The 13,991-nt window shown below is 35.4% G+C and overlaps 1 protein-coding gene across 1 annotated transcript in view; it reads right to left on the reverse strand.

The window, feature by feature from the left end:
• Window positions 1–5,765: 5,765 nt before the first annotated feature.
• The window catches only part of LOC104998058 (chromosome unknown open reading frame, human C1orf27), a 36,702-nt gene continuing 28,476 nt past the window's right edge, over window positions 5,766–13,991 (reverse strand). The window contains exons 13-14 of the mRNA XM_010853068.1: window positions 7,198–7,308; window positions 5,766–6,078 (exon numbers count right to left, since the gene is read on the reverse strand). Of these exons, the coding sequence (XP_010851370.1) occupies window positions 6,011–6,078; window positions 7,198–7,308 (179 nt within the window). The 3' untranslated portion in view covers window positions 5,766–6,010. The remainder of the gene's footprint in view (window positions 6,079–7,197; window positions 7,309–13,991) is intronic.

A 13,991-nucleotide genomic window follows, 5' to 3' on the forward strand; every position in this document is an offset into this window, starting at 1 on the left:
GAGGGTGAGCGGAAAACAGAACCCTCCTACAGTGTTGGTGAGAATGTAAGTTGGTTCAGCCACTATGGAAAACAGTATGAAGTTCCTCAAAAACTAAAAGTAGAGTTGCAATATGATCCAGCAATCCCCTTCTGGGCATATACCCAGACAAAACAATAATTCAAAAAGATACATTCACCCCTATGTTCATAGCAGCCCAATTCACAATAGCCAAGACATGGAAATAAGCTGAATGTCCATCAACAGATAAATGGATAAAGATGCAGTGCATATTTACAATGCAATATTATTCAGCCATAAAAAAGATAATGCCATTTGCAGCAACATGGATGCAACTAGAGATTATCATACTCAGTGAAGTCATTCAGAAAGACAAATACCATATAATGTCACTTACATGTGAAATCTAAATTATGGCACAGACCACAGACAGACACAAGACTCACAGGATAGAAACAGACTCACAGAGAACAGATGTGTTTGCCATGGGGAGGAAGGGAGTGAGTGACGGACTGGAAGTTTGGTTAGGAGATAGATACAAACTATTACACTTAGAATGGATAGATAATAAGGTCCTACTGTATAGCCCAGGGAACTATATATAATCTCCTGGGATAAGCCATAATGGAAAAAAATATTAAAAAAGAATGTATACATGTATATAATTGAGTCACTTTGCTTTACAGCAGAATTTAACACAACACTAATCAATCAAATATACTTCAATTAAAAAAGCTCATTTCAACCAAGAACTAAAACATCACCAATACTGTCTAATTGGTTCGTTTGTTCCTTCTCATCTTTCTATTTTGCTTCACTCTCACTCTGAAATGGTAACCATGAATTCTTACTACATTCTCCTTTCAGTTCAGTTCAGTTCAGTCTCTAAGTCATGTCTGACTCTCTGCAATCCCATGGACTGTAGCACGCCAGTCCTCCCTGTCCATCACCAACTCCTGGAGTTTACCCAAACTCATGCCCACTGAATCAGCGATGCCATCCAACCATCTCATCCTGTCATCCCCTTCACCTCTCACCTTCAATCTTTCCCAGCATCAGGGTCTTTTCAAATGAGTCAGCTCTTCGCATTGGGTGGTCAAAGTATTGGAGTTTCAGCTTCAACATCAGTCCTTCCAATGAATATTCAGGACTGATTTCCTTTAGGATTGACTGGTTGGATCTCCTCGCAGTCCAAGGGACTCTCAAGAGTCTTCTCCAACACCACAGTTCAAAAACATCAATTCTTCGGTGCTCAGCTTTATTTATAATCCAACTCTCATATCCATACATAACTACTGGAAAAACTGTAGCCTTGACTAGATGGACCTTTGTTGGCAAAGTAACATCTCTGCTTTTTAATATGCTGTCTAGGTTGGTCATAACTTTTCTCCCAAGGAGTAAGCATCTTTTAATTTCATGGCTGCAATCACCATCTGCAGTGATTTTGGAGCCCAAAAAAGTAAGTCTGCCACTGTTTCTCCATCTATTTGCCTTGAAGTAATCGGACCAGATGCCATGATCTTTGTTTTCTGAATGTTGAGCTCTTTTACTTCAAAAAAAAAAAAGCTTTTATACAAATATATGTATTCCAAAATAACATAGCTTAGATTTGTTTCTAAGCTTTATAAAAACTTTACGTAGGCTTCTAAGGCTTGCTTTATTTAATCATCCCTTTATTCTCAGGTCATTCTCACTGCTAAATAAAATTACAAAACCTACAACTGTTTATTTTCTTGTCAGTGGTGGCTACAAACAGAGCTGCCTTAACATTCCCACACATGTACTCTTGCGCACATATGCATGAATCTAAGGTATACATGCAGGAGTAGAATGGTTAGGTTTTAGAATACATGAATGCTTAATTATACAAGATAATGTCCAATTGCTTTCCAAAGTGTACCAGTTTACAACCCTACCTTTAGAAATCTTGATGTGCATCTTCATCAGTACTGTCGTATTTCTTAACTTTTCCATCTATTGGATGTAAAATAGTATTCATCGTGGTCTTTTAATTAGTTGATCACTTGAAATTAAACATCTTTTCATATGTTTAGTCACACCCTCTTAAAATGCCATTTCTCTTTTGCTCTTTTTCTTACAGGACAATGATGAATAGAAATTGTGTGATAATAGGCATCCTTGTCATGTTCCTGATTTTTAATGTATACAACTTCATCATGATGCATTATCCTTTTTATATAATGTTGAATCAGTTTATCAGTAATGCTTTTGACTTTCAGATCTGTGTTAGTAAGTGCTGTAAGTCTGCAATTTTCTTTTCTCCTACCAAATGTCTGATTCTAGTATCAATAAAAACTACATGGGCCTTGTAAATTAAGCTGAAGAGTATTCCCTCATTATCTATTGAGTTTGCATGAAACGTTCAAATAGCACAGTCTTCAAAAGGGAAGTAAAACATTTGGATGTTCTTTATCAAAAATTTTAAAAGTATTTTCTATTCAATACTATTGAGTAAGTAGTACATAGCTTGTCTATTTATTCAGCCAATTTAAGGGAAAGATACTTTCCTAGACCTTGGTCTATTCTGTCTAAATTTTCAAACACATTAGAAATGCTCCTGGTAATCTATCATTTTCATCTCTGCTATAGGTTAAGACCCCATTTTCAATCTTTATGTTGTTTAGACTTGTTTTCTTCTCACTCAAATACATCCATCTGTTTTGTCGTGAAAACAACATTGACATTGTGATTCTATGTTTTCTAACTCATTGATTTCCTCCCTTTTCCTGTGTCTTCCTGCTTTATACTGTTTATTCTGTCAACCTTTTCCTAAGTTATACACTTAGCCTTTAAGCATTTAAGATCATTTTCCTCTAAGTGCACTTTCTGGTGCGTCACCCAGTGTTTCCAAATGTAACACAGAATTAGGTTCTAAGTATGTTTTTTTCTTTCATCTATGAAGCTTTTTTAATCTTGTAAAACCATGATTAAGAAATAACTTTTATTAGTTTTTAAAATAACCAACTTCTAATTTATCTCTATTCATTTAATACCAACTTCATGAAATTTATTGTAACTTACTTCATGGCTAATAATGGCCAATTCTTGCTAAAACACAATGCTTAAGAAGAACATCCTCTGTTAATCATTCTAAATGTGGTCATCAAATCAATACTGTTAACTGCATTATTAAAATCTGTGTCTTCATTTTTTTTGGTCTGAGTTGTTAGTAACTGAGAGCTGTTAAAATTTCTGATTTCTGCTCCATCTGTGGCTTCAGCCTGGGCTTCCCAGGTGGCACTAGTGGTAAGGAGCCTGCCTGCCAACGCAGGAGACATAAGAGACGCGGGTTCGATATCTGGGTCCGGAGATCCGCTGGAGGCAACACACTCCAGCGTTCTTGCCTGGAGAATCCCAAGGACAGAGGAGACTAGTGGGCTACCACCCAAGGTTGCAAAAAGTTGGACACGACTGAAGTGACTTAGCACGCATGCATTACACATTTTGAGGCCATTTTATTAAGCACATAGAAATTTTAAATTATATATATATTTCTAATGAATTGATCCTCTTACCATTATTTAGAGGTTTTCTCCATCTCTAATAATATTATCATAAAGTTTAATTTTGATTTGATAGCACCAAAGCTACATATATTTTCCTTTGCTATTTGCCCATCTTTTTCATCCTTTAAAAAATCCAGCCTATACCAGATTTTCAAAAAAATGGAATCAATGTTTTTAACTGGGTTTAGCCTATTCAGCAGCAGCAGCCTATTCATAGTTATTTTCATTATCTGACTTGTTATCATTATTATCTTACTAATTTTGTCCCTCCCCCACCCCTAATTTCTTTCCCTTTTGTATTGAGTTTTTGTCTTCCTATTCCATATTTAAAGTTTTCTTCGGAACTGTTCATTTCATATCTATTATTTTAACAGTTATAAATTTTATGATACACGTTTGACATAATTTCAAAGTTAAATAGTATCTTAACCCATTTTCTGAATAATAAAACACTTCAGAACACTTTAATTCTAATCACTCCCCTCCCATCTTATGGGAAAAAAACAGTTATTACTGTTTTTCAATTAGATCCTATTTTGAAAGTCCACATTAATACTGCATAAAATGTTTTATTTAATTACAATTTTGCTTCTTATAAACACTTCTTTCATTACAATTGTTTTATACAAAAAACACTTTTGATTTACATGTTTTTCATTTATTTGCTTACTAGTTTTTTAATTTCAGACTGTCCTTTTGAAATCATTTTCCTTCCTAAAGATCCTCCTTTTGCAATTTCTTTAATGAAGTTCCACTAATGGTAAAATCTGCTTTTTATTTAGATGTAGCTTTATTTCAGTTTGCTACATACAAATTCCAAGTTGCTAATTTTTTTTCTCAGAATTTTACAGCCACTATTCTACCATCTTTGGAGTCCCTGTTGCTATCGAGAAGCCTTCTGAAGTTCTGTCTTGCCTTCACCGATGATCTTCTCCTCACTTTGACTGCTTTAAGAATCTTTTGTTTGATATCTCACAGTTATAATATATTGAGTTTAGGCTTAGATTTCATCTATATATGCTTGGGATATACTGTGCTTCCTGAATTTATGAATTTGTGTTTTTCCAACCAACGTGGAAAATTCTGTTACTTCTTCAAATATTGCCACTTCATCCTCTCTATTCTCTCCTGCTGGTACTTCTAGTCTTCATAATTTTTCCTTCCACATCTCTTACCTTCTCCTTAATATTCATTTTCTAGCACCTTCTTTCTCCTTGCTGCACACTGGGTAATTTCTTTGTATCTAGCTTCCAGTTTATTTATTGACTATTCAGCTGAGTTAATATCATATTCAACATGTTTGGTTTTTTTTAATTGCAAGTAATATATTTCTTATCTAGCAGTTGCATTTCTTTTTCAGATCTGCCTGTGGTTCCATCCTTCATGTGTGTTGATGACGACACCTTGGAAAAGTGAGTCCAAAGTTTATTTCTACGGGTTCTTCCTCATGCTATTAATAGCCAGTTTCCACTTGTACCTGGTGATCTCCAGTCATGAAATAGTATTGTTTTATCTTAATCTATGGGAATCTTGGGCCTAGATCTTGTTTCTACCAGGAACTATAGGGTATTGCAAACTGAGGCCTACTTCAGCTGTCCTGGATGGGGCATCTCAGATTCAGATTTATCTCCTTGTTTCTGGTCTGAGGAGAATGGATACGGCAATGCTGCAACTGGTATTTGTTATCCAGGCAACTACTGCCAAACTTAGGCCTAATGGAGTTGTCAAAATTTACAGATCAAAATGCGTTCATTTTGTCAGGAAATAGAAAATAGAAGTATGGTTCTTAGAGATTTCCTCTACCTTCTTTGAGCCTATTAATGGATTCAAAGGAGATTTTATTCAAGATCTAGTTGTTCTGCAGTACCTAAAGTACTACTGGAAGCAAAAGTCTTATTTAATATATATTAACCTGATATACCTGAGATAACCTGAGAAAGCTCATGATTTATGGCAATCCTTGCTCATTGAAAGCGGTATGGAGAGGTTTCTATCTCTCAATCGGAACTCAATCAGTATTTCGGAACTGAGTATGAAAGTACAAACTTATCCAATAAGTTGTTGCCCCATCTTGTAGAAATTTCTCTTATTATTCTATTACTAAGATACTCAGACACCCTTCTTGACTATTCAAATTTTCAATGTCCTGACCAATATGTAGTTCAGGTCAACAAAACTAAAATCTATGAAAATAAACCATTATTTCGAACATTTTAAAAAACAGACAATAACGATTTGTTATGTGCAACTTACATCTAGATGTATAACTTTATTCTTGGAAGCCTGAGCCACCTATAATTTATAGAAGCAAGGCTAAACAAGGCAGCTGGTGATTTCATTTTAGTCAGAAACACATCTAACAGGAATCTGGCAGCAGATCTGGCTGCTGTTGTCTTAAATGCAGATGGCTTGTTTGCATCTTTAAGATTCATAATTGTTGGTCACTGTTCTCTGGATGATCAGGAAGCTCTCTGTGCCTCAACCTAATCACTGAAGTAGTGAAAGGAGATACCCGCAGCAAGGGCTGCAACTGCAAATGCTGCAATCACACCTAAAGTGAAACAAACACAAAACAAATGGAAATGGAATGAGCAAAAGAAAGGTTTAACTGCTCCTAGGCTTTGAAATGCAGGTAACTGATGGGGCTAAACAACAATAACAATACAGAGACACAAATGCACATGCATACACATATACAGACACTGAAAGCCAGCAAAATCTTAGAGGAAAATGTAGCAATAGTTGAAAATATATTTTACAAAGGTTGGACTGGTACTGACCCCTTAAAATAAAAGCGTCTTTTCTTTTTTTAAAAGTGTCTTTTCTTATACACAAATGCACTCATACACATCTAAGAGACAATCTAAGAGACAAACTAACCCATACTTTAAAAGGCTTCTACAAATATTTATATTGACATTTCAGCCATGCCATCTCATGCAACTTAGCTTAAACCAAAGAGACATCACAATGCAAAGTCATTTATATAGCTATCAAAAACCAAAGAAACTAAAATCTAAAAATTATTAAGCTTATGTTGGCAAATTTTATTTTTAATTTTTCCCCTGAGCATTTTAAGTTAAAAAACAAAAAACTGACCATAGTAGTCCAGACACACACACACAGGTGCAAAAAATTTAGGTAATTAAGTTTACCTAGTGAGTTAAGCGACATGAAAAATAACTGAAGTTTCTGGCTTCTAACTCTCAGTCAGCCGAAAGTCTTAACTAAGCAACAGGTCACATGTTCTTTTATCACTAAGACTGAAAAATGGTAACGTGACCACCATACTTCTTGGAAACTTTAAAATTAAAGCGCGTTAGAATTTTCAGATTTGAATTTGACTCTTCATAGAATATCTATCAAAATCTTTCATAACTGCAATCCTGGGAACACCAATTTGGAAAACATTGGCGCTGCTATACTTGTTGTTCCCCAAAACTCAACATAATTTTCTTCTAAAAACACCAAAACATTTAATAGGAAGTGTCATTTTTGAAAGCATTTGGGACAATGCTTTATTTATAAATCTTTCCACCACTTTCCACAGTACTCAATAACTAGCTTAATCTAGCTCTTTTAAGAAAACAAAATGAAAATAATTGTATAGTAACAAGAAAACACAAATCCAAAATATCATCTTTTCAATGTTATAGAAGAAATATAATACCTATGTTTTGCTGAATTTTCAACACTATTGTAGTTTTAATTGGCTGTTTTGGTTGTTCATCATCTGTGTTGTCCAATGAAGCTTCAGTATCCATAGAGGAACTTATACAGGCTGCAAGAAGATAATAATAAATACTAAGCAAGATGGGAATAATTACCATTTAAAAATAACCTTTGAAGAACACTATAAAAAACACACAATGAGCTCCATTTTCCTTCAACTTGACTTTTTAAAAATTTTATTTTTTTCAACTTGATTTTAAAATAACAATTTGCTCTTTATTGAGTGTAGGTGAACTAAATTTTATGGACTATATATCAGACTGATATACTTTTTAAAATACTTTATGTACTTTCATAACTGATTGCCAAAGAGCCACAGAGCTAGTTCTGAATGATGTCCACAAATTATAATCTGATTACCATATGATAGTACAGATAAACTGATACTAAAAATCAAACTACACAGACAGGGTAACCTTCTCTCTTAACTAGAATTAATTTATAATATACTTATTGATAGTTCTGGCAATTAATCATTCTAAGCAATCATATATTAATACAAAAGCAAGGACTGGCAAACTAACCCATGGGCCAAACCACAGTCCATGGGACAGACCTTACATACCTAAAATATTTACATAAAAAGTTAGATCACCTGAAATTTGTAATATATAAGCAAAATGTGATCACTAGTTTGACCTTAAAACAACTACATGTTAAGCAAAGTATGTACATTATCTCATTTACAGCTGAAAAATAAAATCTGGGACACTAAGTGAATATGTGAGCATCATAAGCAACAGAATGAGGATTCAAGTACAAGTTTTCTTCCTACTTCATTATGCTGACAATAATTTGTGAGGGCTAGCCTAGCTGAATTTATTTAAAACTGACTAAAAGTTTTTGAACTGAAAACATTCTTAGGGATCACACAGACAAATGGTTTTCATTTTTAAACTAGTGCTAAAAAATCGGGCAGGAATTCCCGGTATGTGACAGGAAATCCCAGTAAGTGAAACAGATGAAAGCAGAATTACTCTGGTTGAAGCATGGGTGGATCCCGGAGCCATCCTCCCTCCTTTGCCTCAAGAGGGGATAGCACGGGGCTGTTCTAGAGAAAGCAATTGCAGTTGATCCTTAAATAACACAGGTCTGAACTGCATGGATCCATTTAATTACACATGACTTTTTTTTTTCCACTAAATATATATGATTCATGGTCAGCTGAATCCATGGATGCAGTACTGCCCGTGTGTGCTAAGTCACTTCAGACATGTCTGACTCTTTGTGACCTCATGAACCGTAGCCCACCAGGTTCCTCTGTCCATAGGATTCTCCAGGTAAGAACACTGGAGTGGGTTACCATGCCCTTATCCAGGGGATCTTCCCAACCAGGTATCAAACCCACGTCTCTTAAGTCTGCCTGCTCTGGCAAGCAGGTTCTTTACCATTAGCGCCACCTGGGAAGCCCAAGGTACCGCCCATACTGTGAAGCTACATGCGATTTTTGACTGTGGGAGGGTCAGTGCCCTTAAATCCCCATGTTGCTCCGGGATCAACTGTACTTCATATTGATCTCTTTATTAATATTTACAAAGATTAGAGAATAGCAGAGTGAGAAACAGTAAATACTGTTTAAATTCAAAGTAAAATATCTTATTGCTTGGGTTTGAATTTCATAGACATTTTTGTATCCCAATATACTGTGTGCTTATACGCAGAGTACATAATGAGAAACACTGGGCTGGAGGAAGCAGAAGCTGGAATCAAGATTGCTGGGAGAAATATCAATAACCTCATATATGCAGATGACACCACCCTTATGGCAGAAAGTGAAGAGGAGCTAAATAGCCTCTTGATGAAAGTGAAAGAGGAGAGTGAAAATGTTGGCTTAAAGCTCAACATTCAGAAAACTAAGATCATGGCATCCAGTCCCATCACTTCACAGCAGATAGATGGGGAAACAGTGGAAACAGTGGCTGACTTTATTTTTCTGGGCTCCAAAATCACTGCAGATGGTGATTGCAGCCATGAAATTAAAAGACGCTTACTCCTTGGAAAGAAAGTTATGACCAACCTAGACAGCATATTCAAAAGCAGAGACATTATTTTGCCAGCAAAGGTCCATCTAGTCAAGGCTATGGTTTTTCTAGTAGTCATGGACGGATGTGAGAGTTGGATTATAAAGAAAGCTGAGCGCAAAAGAATTGATGCTTTTGAACTGTGGTGTTGGAGAAGACACTTGAGTCCCTTGGACTGCAAAGAGATCCAATCAGTCCATCCTAAAGGAGATCAGTCCTGGGTGTTCATTGGAAGGACTGATGTTGAAGCTGAAACTCCAATACTTTGGCCACCTGATGTGAAGAGCTGACTCATTTGAAAAGACCCTGATGCTGGGAAAGATTGAAGGCAGGAGAAGAAGGGGACGACAGAGGATGAGACGGTTGGATGGCATCACAGACTCAATGGACATGGGTTTGGGTGGACTCTGGGAGTTGGTGATGGACAGGGAGGCCTGGTGTGCTGTGGTTCATGGGGTCGCAAAGAGTCGGACACGACTGAGCAACTGAACTGAACTGATACTGTATGCACATCCATGAGGCTGTGCTTACAAGGATGACACATAAAATTATTGAAATAATTATCTATGATACTAAAATGGATTAAAAAAATTGCTTGCTTCTCATCAATTTCTCATGAAGAACAGTTTGTCATGTTGAGAAATAATCCTCAGTAGCCACACCTTATTAGAATCAAGGGCACAACCACTCTTTTTTCCCCTCTTTGAGCATATGACTAAACACAAAACATTTTTCTCTTTTGTTCTACTCCCATATCAGATCAGTCACAAAGACCAACAAATGGTTCTTATGAACTTTCTCCAGATTTATTCAGTCTTCTATATTTCTATAGCTCCCACTTATCGCCATAACACTTTACTTCTAGACTACATTAGCTCACCAGCTTAAAAGCTTCTCTAACTTCATCCATAGGTCTAAAAGTCGAATGCAAGTACAATTTTATTTATTTTAAAAACATACACACACCTTTGGCTTTTCTATTAGCAAATATCACTGCTTAAAGCTTTTCTTTGGGCCATTAAAATCTTTACCTCAGATACAAACACAAATAATGGATGAAGTATTAAGTGCACTCTTTTAACTTATATGCTAGAGACTTTTTTTTTTTACTTTTTTACTTCAGTATTTATAAAGAGCACAAAAATGGCTTTATTTTTCATGACATTATTTACACCTTTAATACTGAATAGTTATATGTGAACATAATGCTCAAAGAAGTCAAATCCTTTGTATAAACAATTTATATCTCTTTAAAAGACATTCCATTGCTCTATATTCATTTTAAAATGTCATACAAAATTATATTGATTTGATACAAATCTGAGACAGTTTTACTAAAGAAGAGCATTTTTCAAGAGTGAATAAATCCCTATCATAACAATTTGTGTCTGTTTTGGGTGTGGGCATGTAGAATTGTTTTTTAATACACGTTTATTTTATTTTTGGGACGTACTGTGCAGCATGCAGAGTCTTAGTTCCCTGACCAGTGCCTGAACTCATGACCCCAGCAGTGGAAGCATGAAGTCTTTCTTAACCACTGGAGCACCAGGGAGGTCCCTATGAGGGCATATAGAATTTAATTAGAATCTCAGGCACTGTAGTTTTACCAACACCTTAGTGCTGCTATCTTAAATGCAAACAACATGTTATTCAAAAGGAAATTACACCTTAACCATTTCTTAAAACCAGGTAATTTTAACTGCAGACAAATTCAAATTATTCATGTGAGAAAGCAATCTTTCTTAAGCAACTGTCAACAAAAGAGAAAATAAGGACATGATGAATACATGCTAAGTTGTAGATATATTCAATTTCATTCCAAGCTGCTGACAGGTAGGACTATTTAGAAGAAAGTTAAAAAGAAACGTTAGAACTTAAACTCTTAGCTGTCGTCTTTGATCGTCCAGATCCCTAACTCCTAAGTTAATGAGGTTTCATTACTCAGTGATTTAGCCATGAAAATACATCTTCAGCATTACTTGTTTTCCTTTATTATCAATGTTTAACCAAACAACAAAAATCAATTTCACCTCTGATACCAAGACAGAATTAGCAAAGACGGGTTCCACCAGATTTTAAAGGTGTGTCTCTAAATTTTTAGCTGATACTATGCATAAAGTACATCTGAATTATTAAGTTAATATCTACTAGGAGATGACTAATACATTTAAGAAATTTTAAACCCAGTTATTCCTCACCTTAAGTGAGTCATTTTGACAAACAAATTGCTCTTCATCCCTTAAGTTATTTTAAAATACTTACTGGCAAAATATGTATTTTAAACATAGCAACTACTTGGCAACTGTATTATAGAATAGAATAATTAAATAAGCAAATAACATCAAATACTTAGAGACTAAAGCTAGATACTTACAACAAGTTTAACAATCATAAATGTACAGTCATTGATTTCAATCTCTAATTTGAACATTTGAGCTCTACTTTGCATGATTTTCCATGGAAACTCTAATTTCAAACAATTAGGAAAATATATTCACGCTATATAACATTAATCTCATACTTTAATATTATTGACTTTAATTATAATTCAGAAGGTACATAATTTAAACATTTTATAATAATTCTAGTAAGTATCACGTTACATTTATATATCTCTTTCTGTTCAGAATATATTCCCCCTAACATTTTTAGTAAATTCTAATACCAACCCAAGAGAACGTGGGGTTCAAAGGGGACTTGTTTAAGGTTACACAGCTGTAAGTGTGCTTCAAGATAGCCGGGAAAATATAAATAACCTCAGGTACACAGAAGACACCAACCTTATGGGAGAAAGTGAAGAATTAAAGAGCCTCTTGATGAAAGTGGAAGAGAAGGGTGAAAAAGTTGGCTTAAAACTCAACATTCAAAAAAAAAAAAAAATCACAGCACCTGGTCCCATCACTTCTTGGCAAATAGATGGGGAAACAATGGAAACAATGAGAGACTTTATTTTGTGGGGTTCCAAAATCAGCGCAGATGGTGACTGTAGCCATGAAATTAAAAGATGCTTGCTCCTTGGAAGAAAAGCTGTGACCAACCTAAACAGCATATTAAAAAGCAGAGACATTACTTTGTCAACTAGTGAAAGCTATGGTTTTTCCAGTATGGATGTGAGAGTTGGACTATAAAGAAAGCTGAGCACCAAAGAATTGATGCTTTTGAACTGCGGTGTTGGAGAAGACTCTTGAGAGTCCTTGGACTGCAAGGAGATCCAACCAGTCAATCCTGAAGGAAATCAGTTCTGAATATTCATTGGAAGGACTGATGCTGAAGCTGAAACTCCAATACTTTGGCCACCTGATGTGAAGAACTGACTCCTTAGAAAAGACCCTCATGCTGGGAAAGATTGAAGGCAGGAGGAGAAGGGGACAACAGAGGATGAGATGGCTGTATGGCATCACCTACTCGATGGACATGAATTTGAGCAAACTCCAGAGTTGGTGATGGACAGGGAAGCCTGGCTTGCTGCAGTCCATGGGGTTGCAGAGTCGGACATGACTGAGTGACTGAACTGAACTGAAGCTGTAACTGGCAGATCTGGACTCAGATGTGCAACTGGTAAAATTATGCATCCAGTATTTTTGAATAAATAAATGAATGAATGAGTAAATGCAAAAGTGAAGATAATTCTAAACTAATAGAATGTTCATGTAAAAGCACTTAATTTTTCTATTAAAATGTTTATGTTTTTACCCTATTCCATAATTTGGAATGTATTTTGCTTCTAAATAATTAATTCCTTCTAATTCAACAAATACCTGATAAAGCAAAAATAATACACAAGTCTTATTTTTGGTCACAATACATCTGATCCAAATGTTTAATTCCTAAAAAGCTTAGAGTCGCTTTTACTGTATTCATCCTTCAAAATGAACTCGAGTCACCTGCTCTGAAGCTTTCTCTGAATCACTTATAGGGATAGTTCCTGTGCTAAATGTTCTGATGATTCCCTGTTCATTCTCCTATTATAGAACTGACCACTAGTTAAAGCAAAACATAAAAGTAGTAATAATAAAGAATGAAAAAAACAAAAGAATTTACTAAAACTTGAAAACACTAATGTCAAACCTTTGTCACCACAGATTACAAGTTACTGCTCACCTGTCATCAAAGTATTTTTTCTGACTGAATTATTACAACCAAATCACTGGAGACCCTAAAGTCCTGTCAGTAATCTTGATGTTCTTGAGTTCTTCGTTACTCTTAGGACCTTACTACATGCCCCACATAATTAATAAAGCATACAATTCTATTTCAAGTCAGATTACAGGCTTCTTGAGGACACGAATCTGACCTTTGATTTGTCACCTGTAACACTGCCTTGAACAGAGCAAATGCCTAATAAATATCTAATAAATAGACATACTAAATGCTATAAAATAAAATTAACATTTATGGGGCAACAATTAAAGTGTTACATGTTGTCACATTTTAATGTTCTACTTCCCTTAAAACACTCTAAACTATTAAGCCATAGAGCTATGATATTATATCCTTTTAAAATCATCATCCTGTTCAGTGTAGCACACTACACAAACTTTAAAAACCTTCTATCTAGATAGGCATATGCTTACAACTTTTTAAGCATACAGTAAGGCTGCAGTCCATGGGGTCGCTACTTCACTTTCACTTTTCACTTTCATACATTGGAGAAGGAAATGGCAACCCACTCCAGTGTTCTTGCCTGGAGAATCCCACGGACAGGGGAGCC

The sequence above is a fragment of the Bison bison genome, unplaced genomic scaffold (genome assembly GCF_000754665.1).
Source record: "Bison bison bison isolate TAMUID 2011002044 unplaced genomic scaffold, Bison_UMD1.0 scf7180017864322, whole genome shotgun sequence".
Lineage (NCBI taxonomy): Eukaryota > Metazoa > Chordata > Mammalia > Artiodactyla > Bovidae > Bison > Bison bison.